We start from the raw sequence: 21124 nt of genomic DNA, 5'->3' as shown, positions 1-21124 counted from the left end.
GAGGGTAGGAGAGCTCTGCAGAGGGACCTTGACAGGCTGGACAGATGGGCAGAGTCCAAGGGCAGGAGATTTAACACATCTAATTGCTGGGTTCTACACGTTGGCCACAACAACCCCATGCAATGCTACAGGCTGGGGTCCGAGTGGCTGGAGAGCGGTCAGGCAGAAAGGGACCTGGGGGTACTGGTTGATAGTAGGCTGAACATGAGCCAACAGTGTGCCCAGGTGGCCAAGAAGGCCAATGGCATTCTGGCCTATATCAGGAACAGTGTGGCCAGCAAGAGCAGGGAAGTCATTCTGCCCCTGTACTCAGCACTGGTTAGGCCACACCTTGAGTAATGTGTTCAGTTCTGGGCCCCTCAGTTTAGGAAAGATGTTGACTTACTGGAACATGTCCAGAGAAGGGCAACAAAGCTGGGGAGGGGTTTGGAGCACAAGCCCTATGAGGAGAGGCTGAGGGAGCTGGGGTTGCATAGCCTGGGGAAGAGGAGGCTCAGGGGAGACCTTATTGCTCTCTACAACTACCTGAAGGGAGGTTGTAGCCAGATAGGGGTTGATCTCTTCTCCCAGGCAGCCAGCACCAGAACAAGAGGACACAGTCTCAGGCTGTGCCAGGGGAGGTTTAGGCTGGATGTTAGGAAGAAGTTCTTCTCAGAAAGAGTGACTGGCCATTGGAATGGGCTGCCGAGGGGCGTGGTGGAGTCACCATCATTGGAAGTGTTTAGGAAGAGACTGGATGGGGCACTTGGTGCCATGGTTTAGTTGATTAGATGGTGTTGGGTGATGGGTTGGACTTGATGATCTCAAAGGTCTTTTCTAACCTGGTTAATTCTATTCTAATGGTTTGTTCTATTCTTCTAATGTGACAGGCTGAAGTGCACAGCAGTCTAGTTTGATAGGCATTTATTATAATTTATACCAGGTTGATAAAACAAGCACAAAATAACATGGTGGGGTTACATTTGGGGTGAGTTGTTGCATTTTTTCTGAAAATCTTCTCAGTTATATGGTGGCTGCTAATGGAGTGACAGCCCACATGAAGTATGACCAGTAAGCTCACCTTGGTAACTGAGATGCTCAGGCTATTTTCTGGGTTACTGGAGAACAATTGTGCAGTAAAATACAGACAACAAAAATTCAGAGATGCTTAGAGCTGTTTCAGCTGTGGACAAGAATCATTCTCCAGTATTGTTCAGCTGTGTCCAGCACTGTGAATGTAATGTTTCCAAATGGCCACCACCAGGAAAACAAGACATTATTGTTACTCTGCATGTAGTAGATTTTGTATTTGCAACCCAGCTCTGAGCCCTTGGATATTTTACATTAACCCTTCTGCTTAATGTCCCTTTGGCTCAGGCAACCTGAGGAGGAGGGGTTGGGGTCCGCAAGAGGAAAATGTCAGAAAGGAATTAACTGTACAACAGGTTTGGCAAGCAGCCTCAGAGGATGCCATTAAAAAACAGGTTTGTGCCAGAAGTATCCAGAAAAGCCTGTTCAGCTATGGCAGAACAACTTGGTAAGGACAGTGCATCTAAGGGAACACTAGGTTTGAGGCACAACATGGTGTTGATTAGTGCAAATAAACCTCTTCAAGAGTCACCTTTCAGCAATTTACAATCAGACACCACTGCTGCAGCTTCAAAATCTTCATTAGCAAACCCTGCTCCCAGTGAGAGCTACAAATCTCAGATATTCCAGAAGTTTTAACTGTTGGAGAACTGTCTTGCCTTATTTATTTTCTTCCAAATGAATGAAGTGGAAAGATAATTACACATTCCCTCATCAGGATAAATAGCATTAGAAATCAAAATAGCTACTCCTGAAGAAAGCACAGCCAGTGGTAGAGAATAAGAGATGAGGGTAATTTTCCATCTGAGCATGATGAAGTTAGGTACTTTGATATTTTATTTTCACCTAAAGAGACAATCTAAAAAAAAATGCAGTGAGTTTTAAATGCAGCTAAAAAGAAAGCTATCACAAATAAAGATTGTTTTTCTAGTTTTGTTAGGATTCTCTTATGAAACACCTGAAAATATTGATAAAAACTTCCTAAAAGTTTTCTCCTAACCCACTAGTGAAATAGGAAAAAAATATTTTTCAATTTTTTTTTCTTGGTTAAGGAAAGGGAAGTTGGCAGTGTTTCCTTCATCATCAACACGCCAAATGCTAGCAGGCTTTTTTGCAGTGCCAGTAGTGATCTGCTTCTACAGTGGGAAGACTTCTTGTGTTTCTCTTGCCAAAGTACTAACTCTCCATTAAAATACTAGAAAAAAAATGAGTATAGTGCTCTTGCTAATTTTAACATCAATTCATTATTTGGCAGCTGCAATAAATGTTGCATGACAGAGTTCCTCCTTAAACTATTTCTCATATTCAGAGGAGGTATATGCTGAAGTTCTTTGTTTACTCTGAGATTTTATTAATAATACTGTGAGATATCAGAGAACTAATTATAGCACAGTTGCTTTTGTTCTTGTAGTTGTAGTGGGCTAATTTATTAGGAAAGCCTTGTGGAACAGGCAGGCAGAAGTTGTGTTTTCATTTAGCTTTATTGTGTAGATTGTTTCGAACAGATCTGTGGCAAGAAGGATGGGCTCTTGTCATTTGATTCTACTCAGGAATGTGTTTGAAGAATAAAGTCACTTGAAAATAACCTGCTGAATCAATTGAGGAACAGGCTTTTGTGGTCTTGGTCTTCCAATAAAATACTCTGTCCTTCTTAACTACTCTTTTCTCCAGAGCGACACAGCCCTACATTTTAGAATAGAGAGTAATCAAAACCAAGACAGATGCTAGCCACATGAAACTATCAAGATTAGTTTGTCTGTTGACCAAATAACAATTGCATGTTTAACATTACATCTGCCATGATTCATTGTGAAATTGGTATGAATGACAGACACTTAAGTCAGCTTTGAAGGAAGCCTGAAGGTCACCCAGGGAACTCTTGCTCAAAGTAGAATCAATATTGGAGTCAGAACAGTTTGTTCAGGGCTTTGTCCAGTTGGCACTTGAAATCTCAAGGATGGAGGATCCACCCATTTCATCGTCTCTCATTCGTCTGCCATGCAGCATTGTGAAAAGCCTGGCTTTGAAGCCTGTATTCCTGTGGATCCCCCCAGGTTCTCCCTGCAGCTGACAAAAGGGCAGTAATTGCTTCCTTCCAACTACTGACTGTGCTTCTGTTGGCACAACCCAGCATGCTGTTGACTTTCCTCACTGCCTCACATTTAACCAACCCAAGAAGCAGTGCAAAGCTGGGATCAAATTTTCTGTCCCTCAGACATTCAGCAGCCCAGCTCTCCTTTACCAGGGGAAGTTTATTCCAGGAAGTCAAGAATATTACTGAAGTCTGTGGCATAAGAAGCCAAGGTTTCAGTAAGCAAAGCGTATGGAAATAAGCCATATGAAATTCAGAGGTAACTCAATATACTTATCCTGTGTAGGACTGGGGAGGGAGAAAAGCCTGACAAACAATACCAGTTGTCAAACACCATCAAAGAGGCTGGAGGAAAGCACTGAAGTGAATCGAAATGTGCTGCTGATCCAAGGGAGTCATGGTGTCACCTGTTAACTTTGTGGTAGTAAGATGTGCAGAACATGGCTGTCTATCTACTACAGGGCATATGATGATAGCAGAGAGTGCTGGAAGGAGAAAGGTCTTCTCTGTGTTGCATGTGGATTGAAGCAAGAATGTGTGGTTACTCTTCTCTGTGACCTGCTCAAGATTTACAGCAGCTCTGGGGAGAAAGGTTAAAGTAGCTGTGACTACCTCAAGTGATATACCCCACCCAAGAAAGGCTTATGTGTCCAACAGAGGAAGTGCCTGCTAAATAAATTCAGGCTATTTGGAGAGGGTTGTGGAGAAGGTAGAGAAATGTTCTGCAAGGAATTGGTGTAAATCCCAACTGGAAGAGTGTGTGCCATTACTCTGCTATTTTTCACAGGGATTTTAAGAGTCAGCACTTGTTTGAAATGCCTACCTAGGATATGCACCTCCACCATTGAAAACAGACAGAATCACTCATTGGAGCTGTTTGGTCTAGGATAGTCTAAGTCTTGGATTTAAATATTAGACAAGCCTAATGACCAGAGCCCTGTAGAACATTGGCTGTGTTTATTGTTTGGCTCAGAGCAAGAGGATGCTTTACCATTTCCTAATCACCTTGCTTTAAGAAGAGATAACACTTCCCATTTTAACTTCTACTAGCTTGTAGTCTTCATGCTTAATAAGCACACTGAAAAATAAAGTAAGATGGAGTTTCTGTGCTTGGCATAGGAGAACTTCTGGTACACATTGTTTCTAGTGGAATTATATTACCAACAACAATGATGATTTGCCAAAAATGCATAAATATATCTGTCTCAGGAGGGGAAGCTATTAATGAGATTGTTCTTCTATGAGTAATTCTGTATCCAGACCACCTCCTATGAGATTACCCTTTGAAGAAACAAGCCTACTGAGAAGTCATGCTGTGTTAGAGAGAGAGTTGTGTGAAGCAATTAACCACAGGAACCTCAATGCTGATTTCAAGTAGCTGCTGATCCAGCAAGGCAAACCAATGTACCAGAGGAGGCAAGGCATTAGAGTCACGCAGTACCACACCATGGAACAAATGACAGGTCACGTGCCCTCAATGGGCAACATGGTGTGTTTCCAAAACCAGCTTGGTTCTAGTTTTGTTAAGATGTGTTTTGCTATATTCAGACAGGTTGGTTCTGGTTTTGTTGCTCATGCCTGAGTTAAAACATAAAAGAGGCAGAAATAAGTAAGAAAGCATGTCAGATTAACACTGGCATACTACAGAAAATGAGGATAAATATAAAAATAAATCATAGTGAGCACAACAGAAAATGTCACATCTGACTTTGATTCCAGAGGTCCTGTGTTAGACAATTTATCCAGTGCAAAACTTCTCTAATATGTAACATTTTTCAGCACAGAACTGGCATGAGAATGATGCTAAACAAGCTGTCAAACTTGGATTTGTGTCTCCTATCACTTGCAATTTTTCTAAGTTTTCATTCTGCTGATGGACTTTCATTCCTGCTAGTTTCCAAGTGTGATAGTTTATCAGGAAGCAAATCCAGTGCACGTACCTTCCTTTGGGTGGTGGGTGGGAAAGGCAAGTATGCAGATGGACACAGTATATGCAGATGGACACACAAATGGCAGGTAAATGTGAACTATAATTGAAAATTTTAAGAACTAAAACTAGAATAATGAGAAAATACCTCTTTGTCCATTGCAGGGGCTCACTGCAGAGCAAATAGGTCGAGTGGCAAGAAGACTCAGGAGTCACAGACTGGTGGCAAAGTGACACTGGACAGAGGAAAGGCAGCAGCAGTAAGGCAGTTCCTTAGTACAGCAAGAACTGGCTAGGCAGGCACCAAAAGCTGAGTGGGAGAGACGGGAGAAAATCCAGTTACAATAAATACTTGAGAACATGGGAGACACTCCAAAGCACAACAAACCAGAATTATGCTGTTTCATGCATACAAATTCCCACTGTGTGAAGAATTGGAAATACAAAACAAAGAACATAAATGTTGTGCAGTTGGACAAAGGCTTCAGGCAACGACATATGCATTTAAAACACACTGTAGAATCTTAGTGTCTATCCAAGCATATTTACCCTCTTCAATGCAATGGTATTCAAGCATTTGACATATGGGTTTCCCTCTGAAGTAGAGGGGAGGTCTGCCTGTCCTCACTATAATTTTTAATTAAATTTATGGTCAGTCAGCATAACATGATTGCTCTAAAGATGGCTTCTGTCTGCTCATAATAAGGTTAAAACTCAATTAGTAGCTGCAGCATCTAACAATATTTCACCACTTGCCAGAAGGCTCAACCAACATCTGGCTAGCTGCAAGTAACCAGTTCAGCATGCATGCTGTTTTAAAGTGCTGATGGGCTCTCCCACTAAGTGTGGTGGTCATCCTTCCTGGCAGCACCCTCTCTGGAACAGTCTGTGTTTGATCTGCCATCCCTCTGTGCAATCTTTTCCCTGCACTAAATACTGTATCACAAAAATGTTGACACAAAATTATTCACACCTTCACTTTGCGGTATCTATCAGTTCCTCAAAGACGTGCCACTGCTAGGAAAAATGCTGACATGATAATAAGGCATTTGATTTACGTAAAGATTTTTTTTTTATCTAGAAGTAATTGATTTTATTCTAATCAACAACTGTAATAACCAAAAAACCTCATGAAGATCTGTGTGACCGTTAGGTGACAAAACACCAGATGAAGCCTGTTGTATTCCATCCGAAGAGCTTTACTATCCATTTCTGCCCACCTGACCTTGACAAACTCATTTTTGCAGTATATCCTTAGCACAAACCAAATTACAGTTCTCTTTCTCTTCTCCTTCCAAGGTGTGCCCAGTTTTCCCATTATTTGTAACTCTGTATTTACCCAGAAAATTATCCAGCAACAGTATTTATGTGATGTGTCAATATTTGCCTGCAATATCAGCTTTAGTGTCTACAGATGATTGACCTTGGTTGTATGTACTGCATAACTTGATTAAGAGCAGGTAAACAACAAATACGTCATGTTCTGAATTATTACAGAAAATGGATAAATGTTTGCACTTTGAAGACATCCAGAAGAATAGAAGACTTGGAAGATATAAATCAAAGTTCAGTCAACAAAGAAACTCTTAAAACTGTATTGTCTTGCATAACCTAGGACAATAACTCGCTCAAAAATACATACAACTTTTGGTGAGAAAGCTAAGTGTCCTTGGAACAATTTACGTCTTCATGAAACTTCCCATCATTTCTACACAAGGATCTGTGTGAACAACTTGTTTAGATGTGTTTTCCTTCCATGTTCCCTTCACAGCTGTTCATCTGATCAGTGCTGTTGTTTAGATTTGTATTCTATTTTTAATTAGAACTGGGCAGGGATCACTGAAGTACTTTGCACATACGGATAAAGTTTAATGCTGTCTTCCACCATTAACATCAAGCACAACTACTGTCTTTGTGCTGATACCTTTACTGACCTGAAAATGCTGCAGCGCACTGTCTTCAAGGCTGCGATAATCTCTAATCTCCCCATGATACCTCACACAGTACAGCTGCAAAGGTGTCTGCTTCTACCACTAGTTTTCTTGACAATCTGCCAAAAATCTTGCAGATGTCTGTTCATGTTATCCTGTTTTCCTTCCTGCCAAGTAGATCTCCTATAGTGGGTGGCCCTACTGTTACCTAACTGAAACTGCAAGAGTGAATGTTTAGGTTATAGCAACGCTGTTTGAGTTAGGGTTGAATATACTGCATTGATCCTAAGGAGGACCACTGGTCAGGAGCTTTGTATAAACAATGCATGCCTTCCTAGGGACTAGATCCTTGAAGAGAAGCCAAAAGGTTGGTGGTACCTGGCTGTTGCCAAAAATTCCCACCAAAGTAAAGCCAAAGGCTGTAAGAAGACACCGAGACATCAGTACCTACAGAAACAAGAATTTAACAGCAGAAACCTTTATCAGTAAACCATAAAGATGTAAAACTGTTGCAACTTATGTTCCTAATGAGTGAACTTTAGTAATTATTATTATAATACTAAAACACACACCTGCTTGAGCTGAGAGGCCACTTGCCTAAAGACCACCACTTCTCAGAGCATGTGCTATCAATTTGGTACATGGTTCAACTGAAGGTGAATAAGCTATAAACCAATTAAGAAACAGAATCACCATGTTTGGAAAAGATCTCTAAGATCACCAAGTCCAACCCTTATCTAACAGAGATACACAGGTTGGAAGGGTGTGTTACTGAGGCCTATAGAAGGGTGTGAAATGTTGTCAGTAGGTTGAGCTCGCTCCATGTAATGCTACCCGACTCTGCGCAAACCTGAAACCAATAGGGTACCGCTGCTCCGTCTGCATGCTGGCTGCCGCACACCGCTTTTGGGATGGTACTCCCAGAGGGTGACGCTGCCTGCTCACCGAGACAGGTTCCCGGAGCGGCAGCAGAGCGGCCCGCAGCCAGCGCGCAGCAGCACCAAAGAGCCCCCACCCACCTCGCGCTCCGATCATGGCGCCACGAGAGGCAGCGTGGCCGGGGGGCGTGGACTCTGGGGCAGATCGCGGCCTCGTTTCCCGCCCCGCAGCCCCGCCCTGGCCTCAGCGCGCGCGCTGGGCTCGCGGTGGTGCGGCATGCGCCTCCCGTGACGCAGGTAACGGCCTCCGCCCAGTCGCTTCCCCGCTCGCCCGGCGCGGCCTGTGCTCCGGGCGCCGTTGGCAGGGGGCGCGGCACTGAGGCCAGGTCTATTCGCAGAGGTCTGTCAGCGCCGGCGGGGGGCGGGGGGCGGCGGCGGCGGGCCTGGCGGTCAGGCTGGACCCGGCTCGGCTCGGCTCCGCCCGGGGGGCGGCAGTCAGGGAGCGGTGTGACGAAGCCGGGCCCGGCCCGGTGCGTCCCGTGTGACCGTGATGGGCGGTGGGAATCACCTGCGGGGGCCGCTCGCTGAGGCTCTGAGGGGTCGCGCCGCATTAGTGCGGCCTTCCGGTGGGGCTTCGGGTGAAGGGGAGAGACGATTTGCTTGGCTCGATCGACAGTTAAACCTCAATCCCGTTGCAGCTGGCTGCGCCTTGACAGCGCTGCTGGCTCCGGCCTCTGGGAGCGGCCAAGGTTGAAGAGGACATTGGTATAGCGAGGTTTGGCCGGATGGCTGTGGAAGGATGTGCCCTTGCCTTACGAGCAGGCACAGAAGAATAAAACTGCCCCCTTCCATATATGTGCCCCCTGCTCTTTTACCACGTTTTGGTAGCCTGCAGCCTGTGGTGTATACCTCTACTACCCATTGATGGTGGTTATTTTGAGTGAAATACTGGGTAGTTTATGGCATGGAGGTGCCTCCATTGCCCAAGACTTAACAGTGCATGCCGTGTGATGAACGCTGGGCTCGTACACTTCCTCCAGGTCAACCTCTTGGGTGGCGAACTCTGTATGTATTCTTTATATAGCAGCAGGACATGATGTGTGTTAAGAAACTCAGTAAGGGTACTGGCAATACCAGGAGAATATTGATTCATATTACATTAGCCTGTGCAATGAATTTCTGTTAAACTGATCTTGAAAAAAGCTGGATAAACACTTTGCTATCAGAAGTGTCTTGCTTTCTCTTTTTCATATGCTTCTTTTACCCATGGGAAACCTGGGTAGTATAATTCACAAGAGAGTCCAGGACATTCACTTCTAGAGTTGAAAGTGCCAAGGTAAGAGCTTGCTAGTAGCTTGAGATACATACGCTGTCCTGCAGAACAGCTGCAGATATTTTCAGTTGCTTAAGGCTTTAATTTACTTCTATCATTTAAAGTTGCTTTGGTGCATTAAATATCAGGTTCTTCTTCTGGTTCACTGCTGCTTTCTTATTTTCGACCTCCAGTAGAAATTTAATTAATATCTTAGTTTAGGTTGCTCTTAGCTCAGCTCGAATCCTTGGCAATCACTGTTTTCATTTCAGGATTGATCCAGGAAACATAGTGGAGTGGAACAATCCTGACTATTTGTGACTTCTGCCTGCTATCCTCTGTGCCGATTTTTGACTGACAGCCTCAAGGCTGAGTGGGCTGGAATGGTCTATGATCATGTTGGTGGTCTTCAATTCGTTTAGCTGCTGACAGCTGACATCTGTGCTAAAGAGTGGTATGTGCAGAAAAGGAGAACTAGGAAGAAGTCCATTTGTTGAGTCAGTTAAGCTGTAGCCAAAATAAAATTATACAGTTGGTGTCTTTGTGCATTTTTGTTTCATACCTGAATAAAAATTAAGGTTTTGATCTTTCCATGAGATGGGAATAATACCTATGATGATAGTTTTCTTCACCTGTGGTCTTTATATCTTAACAGGAGTGACATAGCTTGTATCTGCAGTAATAAATTGTGTATTCAGTAGTTACAGCTTAAAATAGGTCTGTGACCTCATTTTGAGATTTAAATGCAACTGGTACCACTTAAGAGTGCCTTATTTCTGTTATGTGACATTCACATCCATTTTTAATTCGTCCATCTTAATTTCTCTAATATTGTATCCAGTTCTGCTGTCCCCATCATATGAAAGACAGAGAGCTGTTGAAGCAAGTCCATAGGAGTGCCACAAAGATGATCCAAGGGCTGGAGTGCCTCTGCTATGAGGATAGGCTGAGGGAGTGGTGGTTGTTCAACCTAGAAAAGAGAAGATTCTGAGGGGACCTTAGTGCTGCTTTGCAATACCTGAAGGGATTGTACAGGAAGGCTGGAGAGGGACTTTTCATAAGGGTGTCAAGTGACAGGACAAGGGGGAATAGTTTGAAGCGGAGGGAGAGTATGTTTAGACTGGATCTGAGGAAGAGGCTCTTCAGTTACAAGAGTGGTGAGACTCTGGAATAGACTGCCCAGGGAGGTTGTAGATGCGTCCTCCTTGGGGGTGTGCAAGGCGTGGTTGGATGAGACCTTGAACAGCTGAGTCAGTGTTGTCCCAGTTGCTCTGAGCTTTTGCAGGACTTAATCTGCTTTCAAAATGGTGCTGATAGTATTTATGCTCCTACAGTTGCCTTGGAGCCCTAATCAGTCAGGATGATGATGCAGGAAGATGTCCATGTTGTAGTAAGCTTTGAATCTGTGAAATGACAAGTGAATATATGTAGATATTATGCAAATATATAGGGAATTCAGCATACTTGTATCCTAACTGTTACTGATTTGCTGAAAATGCCAAGTGATGAGTGTAGAATGTGGTTTGGTGGAGTTTTTTGGTAGGTTTTAAGGACGATTGTATGCTAGCTTGGGTCATACTGGCTTGGGAGAATGCTTTCCATGCATCTCGATATCATGGAGAATGTGAACAAATTCTTCTTTGGAAAATTCAGCTGCTCTTAAGAGCTAAGCATCAGATCTTCTAGTGGATGAGAGTGAAAAGGCTGCAGAATTCTGGAAAGAATTCTGAAAGAATTCTCCTCAGAGCCTTCTTTTCTCCAGACTGAATAGCCCCAACTCCCTCAGTCTGTCCTCAAAGGAGAGGTGCTCCAGCCCTCTGATCATCCTTGTGGCCCTTCTCTGGACATGTTCCAGCACATCCAGATCCTTCCTGTAATAGGGGCCCCAGAACTGAACACTGTACTCTGGGTGGGGTCCTACCAGAGTGGAGTAGAATGGGAGAATCACCTCCTTGACCTGCTGGCTATGCTTCTCTTGATGCAGCCCAGGATGTGATTTGCTTTCTGGACTGCAAGTGCACATTGGTAGCTCCTGTTGAGCTTTTCATCCACCAGCACTCCCAAGTCCTTTTCTTCAGGGCTGCTCTCAAGACAGTCACTGCCCAGCCTATATCAGTGCTTGGGATTGCCCTGACCCAGATGCAGGACCTTGCATATGGTCTTGTCCTTGTTAAGAAACCTCCTAAGAGGTCATTGGAAAGACACTTTTAATTATTTTGTCAGCTCAGTTACTCATGGCATAGATGTGAAGTAGCAGGCCTTTCTTCAATTGCTTCATATTTGTTTGATGCAGTTCGCTTGAACCTGTCCTAGCCTGGCTTGGTAAAAGGCTGCAGCTTTCTACCATCTGAGAGACACAGTTGCTAGGAGCTTCTCTCCAGGGAAGTCAATGATTAGTGGACCTTTTTTTCTCAGGGAACTGAGGTTCAGGGAGCATACAATAGAAATGGTATCATTTGGGAACCAGAATGATGTTGCCAGTTAAAGAAGCTGTGAGGTGAGCTGATTATTCTGGAGATGGCCATCAGCAACACTTCCACTGCTAAAGTGTAGGTCTATAATCAGTCATGGGGTGGCCTCTCTCTTGAGAGCTTCATGCCTAGGCCTGAGCTTTGTTGAAGAGCAGTCAAGCCATAAACCTCAGTTTTCACTGTGAGGCTGAAATGATACCTGCAATTTATTGGCTGTTTTCTGATAAGGTTTGTTTTTTCTTATTAATAGACTTGGATCATCTGTCTAACAAACAGTCATGAGTCATCTGAAGTTGTTTGCGGCTGCAGTGAAGTGGCATGGCATTAAACTTCTGGAAAAGCGAGATATAGCCAGAAGAGTCTTTTTACATGGCCAACGGTATGTTTCGTCAGGAACCTCAGAACCTTTCCTGAGTGGGAGCAACTCAAATTATGTGGAAGAAATGTATTATGCCTGGCTTGAAAACCCTAAAAGTGTACATAAGGTAAGTCTAAAAATCTAAAACTTGACTGTAAGTAATAATATTAGGTTAAGAGTGGATCAATTTTTTTTTTCTTTAAAAAACAATAACAGCAACAACAACAAAAAAAATCCCAAACCAAAACCAACTTGTTTTATAAAAAGTCCGGAAGAGAGTCTTGAATGAAATGAAATATGTGAAACTCATTTCCCATATATTGATTGTTGTAAGAAGTGCTATTACAGCTAAAAAAGTTCAGAGGAGCCATGGGCATGGTGAGGTGAGCAGAAAGAATGAGAAGACCAGATTAGAAATAGGAAGCTTTTCAGAAACTGTCAGTGTCCTCCATGAAAGCACTGTTCATGTAGTCTTTTACTAGTTGCATCTTGAAGAAGACCCAAGAAATAGAACACTTAGAATTTTTTAATTTATTGTGATAAGTTAATATCAGAGGATATGTTATATTTCAATAGTATGTGTTGACTTTGGAACTTCTGAACTGTCTAAAGATGGCGGAATATTCAGTTCCGTATAGGTAGGTGTGGTAATTGGAGCCTTAAAATTGAATCTCATGTTGTCAGATACAAACCTTCTTAAATTTATCTTGAAAAATACTTTGTTCTGTCTCTCTCCCTGTGTGTCCAGGTGGCATACATTTGTTTGGCTTATTTTTACTTTAAATCTATTGCCCAAATCTGTTCATGTGAGCAAAATACATAGACTTATTTTTTAACAAGCATTTAGCTGACAAGGAAGGCTCTCTTATGGTGATACATGTAGAGTAACTTAAGAAGCTGATGAAAAGTCTGATAAATTCTGAGACAGGTTATTTTCTAGAGATGTAATGTAAATTGTGCTCAAACCATTTACCATTTTGGTTGCGTGTTCCCTTATTCTTGAGGTACATATATAAAAATGTCACTTAGAAGATTTTGCTGTAAGTCCAGTCATCCATCTAAATCGCAAGGAAGTGACATGCATTGAGGATAAAAAAGAGACCAGTAAAAGCAGTTCTATGGATGGTTTCTTTTGGGTTGTATTTGTTTGGTTGGTTTTGGATGTTGAGTGTGAATTTTGTCTTGCTGGAAGGTGACGTATGCAGTTACAACTCTGAAGACTGAATGTTATCCTCATAGCAGATAGATCTGAGGTCTTTTGTATTATGCCTTAACTTGGAACCAATGCAACCTTCTCCATGGATGGTTCCTTCTCTCATGCTATCTGTCTTTGATTCCTTGTTATGTAACTGCTGGCTGGAGTTCCACGCAACATAAAGCAGGGTAGCAGGTTGTGTGGGTGCATTAACTTCTGAGAAGCCCTCATGATGTTGTTAATCCTTTATTTTAACAACATTGGAGGGAGGAAGTCATACATAAGGAGTGTGTGTGGTAACATTGTGGTGACATCTTGTTTTCATTCTTTTTATATAAGTTACATTGACTCATGACAAACTTCTTTCCTTTAAGAAGAGAGAAATGTATTGTTCAGACCCTTTTCAGTGGAGCTAATGTTGCTGTTGTGGAATCCTGCAAACTTCTAAGGGTGAATAAACATCTGCCACTTGAAGCAAGCCTTACACAAACGATGCAGAGAGCGGCCCGGCCCTGGCCATGGTGCTGACTGGCCCTGGCCATGGTGCTGACTGGCCCTGACCGACCTCAGCCCTCCAGGCTAATGGTGCCCTTGCAGTGCTTGAGTGAAGAACATAGGCTTCTGTTCAGCATAGACACAGTTGCTGTTTTGCTGGTGCTTGAGGGTAGGCAGAAAATCATGCCAAAAGACTGTCCAACTTGTCTTGCAGTTCAGGCACAGCTGAGAAATGCATCATGGTGAGGTGATGCAGATTGTAGGTTGAACAACAACTGATCAATGAGCAGAATTGTGCTGACAGAGGAATGTAAATGTGCTCATGTAGTAGGGTGTGGCCTAGGATGTGCATCCTGGTAATTTGAAATGCATTTAAAAATGTGTGAGTTCTTTTCCATGTTATCTATATATAATATACTTAGAACAGTAATGAACTGAAGTAAATTCACTGTGTGCCTGGTTTATGAGGCTTAAAATAAGATTATTGATGAACATCATGGGTTACTTTACAGCGATTTTTGACTGAATAGTAAGACTTTTCACAGTCTAGGAAAAAAAAACTAAGGGGAGGACAACAATCCAAACTAATTTTACTTTGGTTTCATCTAGAGTTTAATTTTTGCTTCCTTGAAAAACCATCTCATTTCACCATCTGTAAATAACCATGGTTTTTCTTGACAGAAATTATTCTCTTTTTTTTTAACAGGTTAAAAATGTTAAGAGTTGAACTCAGCCTCTTCCCTTAAAAATACAGAAAAATTCATGATGTAATTTTATGATGGTAGGCAAGTTGTAAATTTGGCTTTCTGCTACAGAAAGTGATAGAATTATTGGAAAACAACATCAAGAGGCACCAACAGATTATGTAGTGTTGGTTATGGCATTTTAAATAATTGGACTCTCTCTACAGGCTGCACATATTTCATTGCTTTAGCCAGCGTGTGCTGCCTGGTTTTGCAGGACACTTGTGCCAATTTGTGCTAGGTGTTTAGTCATTATATTCTGTTTCCTCTTTTTTTTTCTGTTCTTATTTTTCCTCATGTTTCTTCTTGGATACCTCCTTATCAGAAGGGATGTGCCTCCTTCTAGTTGACAAGATGGAGAAGGTTTATTTCTCCTGTGCTTTAAAAATCTTACTCTGTTCACTTTTGCTTAGAAACTCCATCGAACCCAAGACTCCTCAAATTATGTGCCTCTCAGAAGATTAGATTGGATGCCTTCCCATGTCTGTGTATTTAAAGCTGTCTGAATTATGGCTGTTGTGTTCCAATAAGTGTATTCAGTATTAATAGTTTTGGGGTTTTTTAAGAATCTCTTTTCCATATATACCATACTTATATATCAAGGAATGTGCATTTATATGTGTGTGTATGTATGTATGCATCTGTATGTGTGTTTACATACATATGAGCCTTTATTCTTTGTGCAAATCCATTCCTGATGATTTTTTGCTTTTCCATGCTGTTTGTATTTCCTATCCTTAGAGCAGCCAAACAACAATCAGAATAAAATGATGTGGACTCTGAAAAAGGCATCATTATTTCTCCTTGAAGCATAGTGTCAGGGCCATAGATCATAAGGGAGAAGCTTGACAAGGCTCAGTTATTACTATCACAAGATTAATTACAAAACTGCATGGTTGGATATTGAGTACATAATGCCTGCCATGTTATCCTGTATGCAGCTGCTCTGCTGTGAGTGTGTAATCACTTTCTTGGTTTATGTACTTGCAAAAAGTGGGGGGGTTTGTTTTGGTTTGATTTAATATTTTACAACTTATTTTATTTGGGTTTATTGTATCTTATTTTATTTTTCATGATGCAGCGATGCTCAGTGTGTGTCTTCTAAGGGCTTTACTGTCCTCACTGCAATTGATAAATATTGTGATGTCATCAGAAGAGAAAGAAACCATCAAGATAACTAATATGTTACTTGTTCTAAGTGCAACACTGTTTATTATATGAGAGTAAAATATTGCCACTGCATCACTTGGATTATATTTTATTATATTACAGGAGAAAATAATGGTTAACTATAGTATAGATTTGCTGACAGGAAAAAAAAAAGAACATATCATGTATCACTAATATAGCTGTGCTTATTTATTTTCTACAGATATATTTTTCTGTTATAAGTTCCCTCTACCTTTTTTTTAAAGAACTAATTTATTTGAGAATCTGCAGGTTTGGTGTTAGACAGGCTGGTCTTCTGTCTGTTCAGTCACATGGCTAACGCTGTTGCCAAAGACTGACATTGATACACAGGATTTGAAGACTATAATCTGGTATCAATCTTGAAAGACACTATAGAAATTTGTAAAGGCTTTGATGGATGTGTATCTAGAAAAAAGTAATTTTCAGTAGCCAAATGATGTATTTTCCCTCCCCTCTGATTAAATGTCAAGCCTGCCCAACAAATCAATAAGTTCAAAAATGCAATAGAAAAGAATAGTGTGGGTTCCTTCTGTGCCAGTTGGCTGCATCTTCAGATGCATTTTGAAGGTATTTCTTTGTATTTGTGAGTTTGCATGAATTTGACAGAGTCTTGTGCTTATTCTCCTTCAACAGAAAGCTCATTGGGCAAGTTGATTTAGATTCTGTTAGCAGCTGTCTCAGCAGAGCACTTGTCTAACAATACATTCACTTGTTTATGGGTCTGTGCTGTGATAACTTTTACACCTAAATGAAAAGCTTTGGATCCAACAAAAGAATAGTTATATTATTATCATCATTCAATGATTAACATGGTGTTAGAAAAAGTGAGGAACGAACCTGAACATAAGCACAGAATATTCTTCAGTAAAACTTCAAATGAATACCAAATGTCAGATCTGTTTTGGATCCAAAAGCATGTTTAGAATTTCCTTATTTAATGAAAGTTAATCACTATGTATCACAAAAATAATTCCTCCAGTTTTAAGTAGCCTTATAACGTGAAGGGATTGTATCTGTTTTTCGTGGTCTGAGATCTGCAAATTCTGTATGGGCATGAAATTGTAATATTATTCTTAATACAGAGTAAGGAGGCGTATAGAGAGAATACCAGAGGAAATACACTTAATAGACTCTCATAGACCATTTACAGTGTGTTGTGTATATTCAGACTTCTAATCTCTGCACAGCTAGCAAGGTGTTAAGGTAAGAAGAGTATAGGAAATGAGCATAAATGAGAGGAAGGAGGAGGAATGAATTCTTCATCGCTGTGTCTGGAACTGACCACCAAACATGATCTGTCTGCTTTAATTTGTCATGGTATGCAAAAGTTAGGTTATGTTTAGATCAGTCTGTCTAAAAGCAGGGTGATAAACTTACTGAATTTGTATCAGTGGAACTTTGTATTAATAAAGAAGTAGGAGACTCTGTTTCTCAGGTAGTGACTTCATACTGATTATGAGATTCCTGCCCACAGCTTCATTGAGTCCCCCTACCTATGTAACGTAAAGGTTGGGTGATATTTAGCTCTTGTGTTCTGCCCCTGCTGTAGTGTTTCTGAACACATTGTGGCTTGTAGAAATCTCAGCATGAAGACTTTTTGTTAATGGAAACAGAACTTTAAAAATAGTTTCTGTCATGCAGTATTGGTATTCCATTATTTTGATTCTTTTGTGTATTCTGTAATTAATATTTTCAGTTATGTACTTTTTAATATCGGATCTTTGGGCTATTTCTGTCTGACACTGATTCCTTGAAATGTGTTAATTCCAAGCTCACAGCCAGGATGATTATAAGGCATCATACAAAAGGAAATTTATCCTTTACACTTCTTGTATTCCAGTCACAAAGATTTTAAAGTTTTGAGATAGCTTCCTTTTTTTCCTAAGTTAGCCAAACTGAGAATAGTGGGAGTCTTGACCTTTTATTACCTTTTATGGAAACTGCAAGCTAAGCACAAGTATTGATTAGTCCCTGCTAGTGCAGGCTTTCTTCTTTGTTGGATATAAGCATCTCATGTGGCTTATCCCATTCTGCTGCTGTCTAAGCTGGGACAGTGATCATTTTGTGGGAATGGAAGCCCTGCAGGAAAAGCAGACATGGACATATGCAGAGGAAGTGTCTTGAGTAAAAGTGAAGGTAGAAATAAAAGGGACCTTTTGTTTGTTTTGATTCAGTTTCTGAAATACATATTCTTTACCCTTATGACTTGCACCTGAAGCCAGGTCCATTGTTTTTTCCCTAGTAAGGTAACCTATGCTAGTGAAGAAAGAATCTTAGACCAAATGTCCCACTCAGAAAAGCTGTAATTGCTTTTAAACAGTTTCTTCAACAAAGGCCTTTAAGGACCTTCAGTGTCTTGAAGTATCATAAATTCTTTTAAGTATCATTAAAGGAATGGATTAATTTAATTTTCCAGATTTTCAGTTTTATAGGCTTCATAACTCTACCAGCAGCATAATACCAGACCCATTAGGTTGCCTGAATAAACATCACAGTTAAAAAGGGCTGTGTGAATGAATAATGTACGAAGATGCTTTGCATTCCTATGTGCTGGAGAGATTTCCACTGAGCAATCTCAGTGTAAGAAATGAAATTAAAAGGTTTCAGTGTAAGTGAAACCCACATTTGCTAGCAAGATGGGGACGTATCAGTCTTCTCTCTTTGCTGGCTCTTGCTGGTGCCAAGTACTATAATGTAATAAGGTACTATTTGCAGATTTAAGGAGCTGCTTTTGGTTGAGACTTTGGTTTGAGGTAACAAACATTCCTCCTTCTTTCCTTCTCTGTACACATGTCCAGTCCTGGGATTTGTTTTTCCGAAATGCTAATGCTGGCCAAGCACATGATACCAATCTGCCAGACCAGTTGGAAAGGAAGGCATCATTTCTTCAGAGCCATGGCCTGGCCCAAACACCGGGTAAAGCCGAAAAGCTTGTTGAAGATCATCTTGCTGTACAGTCTTTGATACGAGCATACCAAGTAAGTGTACTTTGGGGTAGGTGTGGGAGGGTCTCTCCTTTGCAAACAACCTTTTACTTCCTTTTTGTGTTCTTGTCTCTGGTCGTAACACTTGCCTGTTGTGTGTCTTCTCTGTCTCAGTGTCTGAGCACTGAGGTCCTGAGTTCAGACTGGGATGTTCCTCTGGCTTAGCAAATTTAGGATTCAGATTACCCACAGCCCTGATGCTGGTCATCTGATATAAACTAGAAGCTCTTTATGAAGATAGTCATTTGTGAAAGGGAGCATGCATCTGTTGGGGTTTGCCTGTTTATCATGAGCAGAAGCCAAATGTGCCAAAGCTTAGCCTTTTACTATTCTTTTTGCTCACTTGACTGTATTAAGATTTTTCTGCATGTATGTGACTGTTTGAGGCTGTGCCTTTTAAGAACAAACAGTGCTGGGACACTCTGGCTAAATGTTTTCGGTACTAGAACAAAAACATTCTGATATTCTAAACGAATTTCATTGGTGGATGGATAAAATGCAACTTTAGATTGTGGAGCAGTTGGAATTTTTTTCTCTCAGTTTCAGTTTGGTTTGGGAGTTTGGGGAGTGTGGATTTCAGCCTGTTCTCCCTGCCTGCTTCTTCGTGAACTGCTGGAGTTGGCCTTCAGATAAGCAAAAACTAATCTTGCATGGGCTTTTGAAGCTTACTAACAACTCTTTCCCTTAATAACTTGCCTTTCTTTCTCTCTAACCCCTTTTTGGGAAAAAAAGGGAGGTAGGGGGGGAGAGAGAGGGTTAACAGGGAGGGGATCCCTGCTGGGGGAGGGATTTTTGTTGTGTTATTTCTCTTTGCTGTATATTTCTGTGTATATATTGTAAATACCTGTATATATTGTGTTATATATAACCTGCTTTCCATATATGCTTGTAAATATATAGCTTTGCTCTTCGACTGGGTTAGCTGTGGTTTCTTACTCTGTGGAGGAGGGAGAGCTAAGCCCTCTCTCAACCTACCACAATGTATGTGTATCTGATTCAGTCAGTTACTTGACCAAATTAGAAAACTAAGATTTCTGAAATAGTTTTGCTTTACATGAAGGGAGTTCTTCTGGCTATACTGTCAGTGAAATAAAAACTTTTCCCACTCTTCAACAGTAAACTTTTCCATGATTCAAGTCTGTCTTCATCTCTGGTAAAGTTTGCATTATAGTTCTAAAGGTTGCTTTAAGATACCTGCCTTCTCATACATCTAGTGTGAATTGTGAGATTCCTGATTTGAGCAGGATTATAGGTAAAAAGAGAGAAGAGAAATAATGAATTAACCAGAATTTGAGTTTTGGGAGGCTGACCAAATTATATCTAATTTCCTTTTTGGATTTTGGAAATAGAACAGTGATTTTAGTTAGATGCTTTCTAAATTTAAAACAAGTTTAAACATTTTTGCTTGGACTCATATTTAGTATCTTGAGTTTACTAAGAGACAAAACCAGTGTGAAACAAAAATAAACCCCCTAAACATGTAGATCCGTATTAAGCAGAATATTCCAGTTTGATTTTTAAATTGGTCTTTCTATGCCTTTTCTGGAAATAAGTGTGTAACTTCTCAAGAAGTTTGCTACAGTTTGACTTGAACACATCTGTCCTGCCCTGTACTATGAATTCTAACTCATTTTTGCTATTATGAGAGGAATAAGAGACATTTTTCTTCAGACCTTTTCTTTTTGCTGTACATACCGCACTGTCACTATTGATTCAGATAAAACCCATGCTAATCCAGCTGCTGGAGAGGTGTTGTAAAAGAGTACAAAGGTTATGAATATAAGGAATATACAAAATTTGCTTAGAAATATCTGTAGCAAACAACCATTTCAGTCCATTCCCTCTTGGTTACAGAAAAAAATTGTTGAAGAATTGGGGGGGGGGGGGGGGGGGCAGAAGGAGAATGTTAGGCTGCTTTGACACTTTTTACTTGAAAATAGTTTGAGGCTTGCCATTGTGTTTTCTGTTTTTGAAAGAGTATGCCATCCAGCTCAGGTGATAAAACAGAAATGTCTGTGTACATGGCAGGCACCCATGTGTCTGTGACAAACAGGATTACCTAAGGCTACTGTCTGTTTTTAAAAAGGTATTTAATACCCTCTGAATTAGGTGTTGAAGGGATACAATCAATTTGTGACCTTCTTTTGCCTGACAATGAAATGGAGAAGGATACAGAATTTTCATTTCTCAAACCTGTCAGTATTTTATGGTTTTTGTGGTACACTGGTTTGTGGTCTATTGAGATGGTCATCTGAAAAGGCAGTTAATCTATTGCTTTTTCTAATGTAGAGCACTGGACACACTGAAAAAAGGCTTTCCAGCTAAATGTGTGTGCTTAATATAAATGAGTCCAGATAAATTGGTTTCAGAGTTACTGCCCATTGGAATGGGCTGCCTGGGGAGGTGGTGGAGTCGCCATCATTGAGCGTGTTTAGGAGGAGACTTGATGCGGGGTTTAGTGGCATGGTTTAGTTGATTA

The 21124-nt window shown here is 41.0% G+C and overlaps 1 protein-coding gene across 3 annotated transcripts in view; it reads left to right on the top strand.

The window, feature by feature from the left end:
* The first annotated feature begins 8119 nt into the window (after nt 1–8119).
* The window catches only part of OGDHL (oxoglutarate dehydrogenase L), a 55013-nt gene continuing 42008 nt past the window's right edge, over nt 8120–21124 (top strand). The window contains exons 1-3 of one of the 3 annotated variants that reach the window (XM_054163377.1): nt 8120–8193; nt 11930–12164; nt 18460–18639. In XM_054163377.1, the coding sequence (XP_054019352.1) occupies nt 11958–12164; nt 18460–18639 (387 nt within the window). In that variant the 5' untranslated portion in view covers nt 8120–8193; nt 11930–11957. The other 2 variants (XM_054163376.1, XM_009901715.2) reach the window with 2 other exon arrangements.

This window comes from Dryobates pubescens, chromosome 8 (assembly GCF_014839835.1).
Source record: "Dryobates pubescens isolate bDryPub1 chromosome 8, bDryPub1.pri, whole genome shotgun sequence".
NCBI lineage: Eukaryota > Metazoa > Chordata > Aves > Piciformes > Picidae > Dryobates > Dryobates pubescens.
This window is presented reverse-complemented; position numbering and strand designations above follow the sequence as displayed.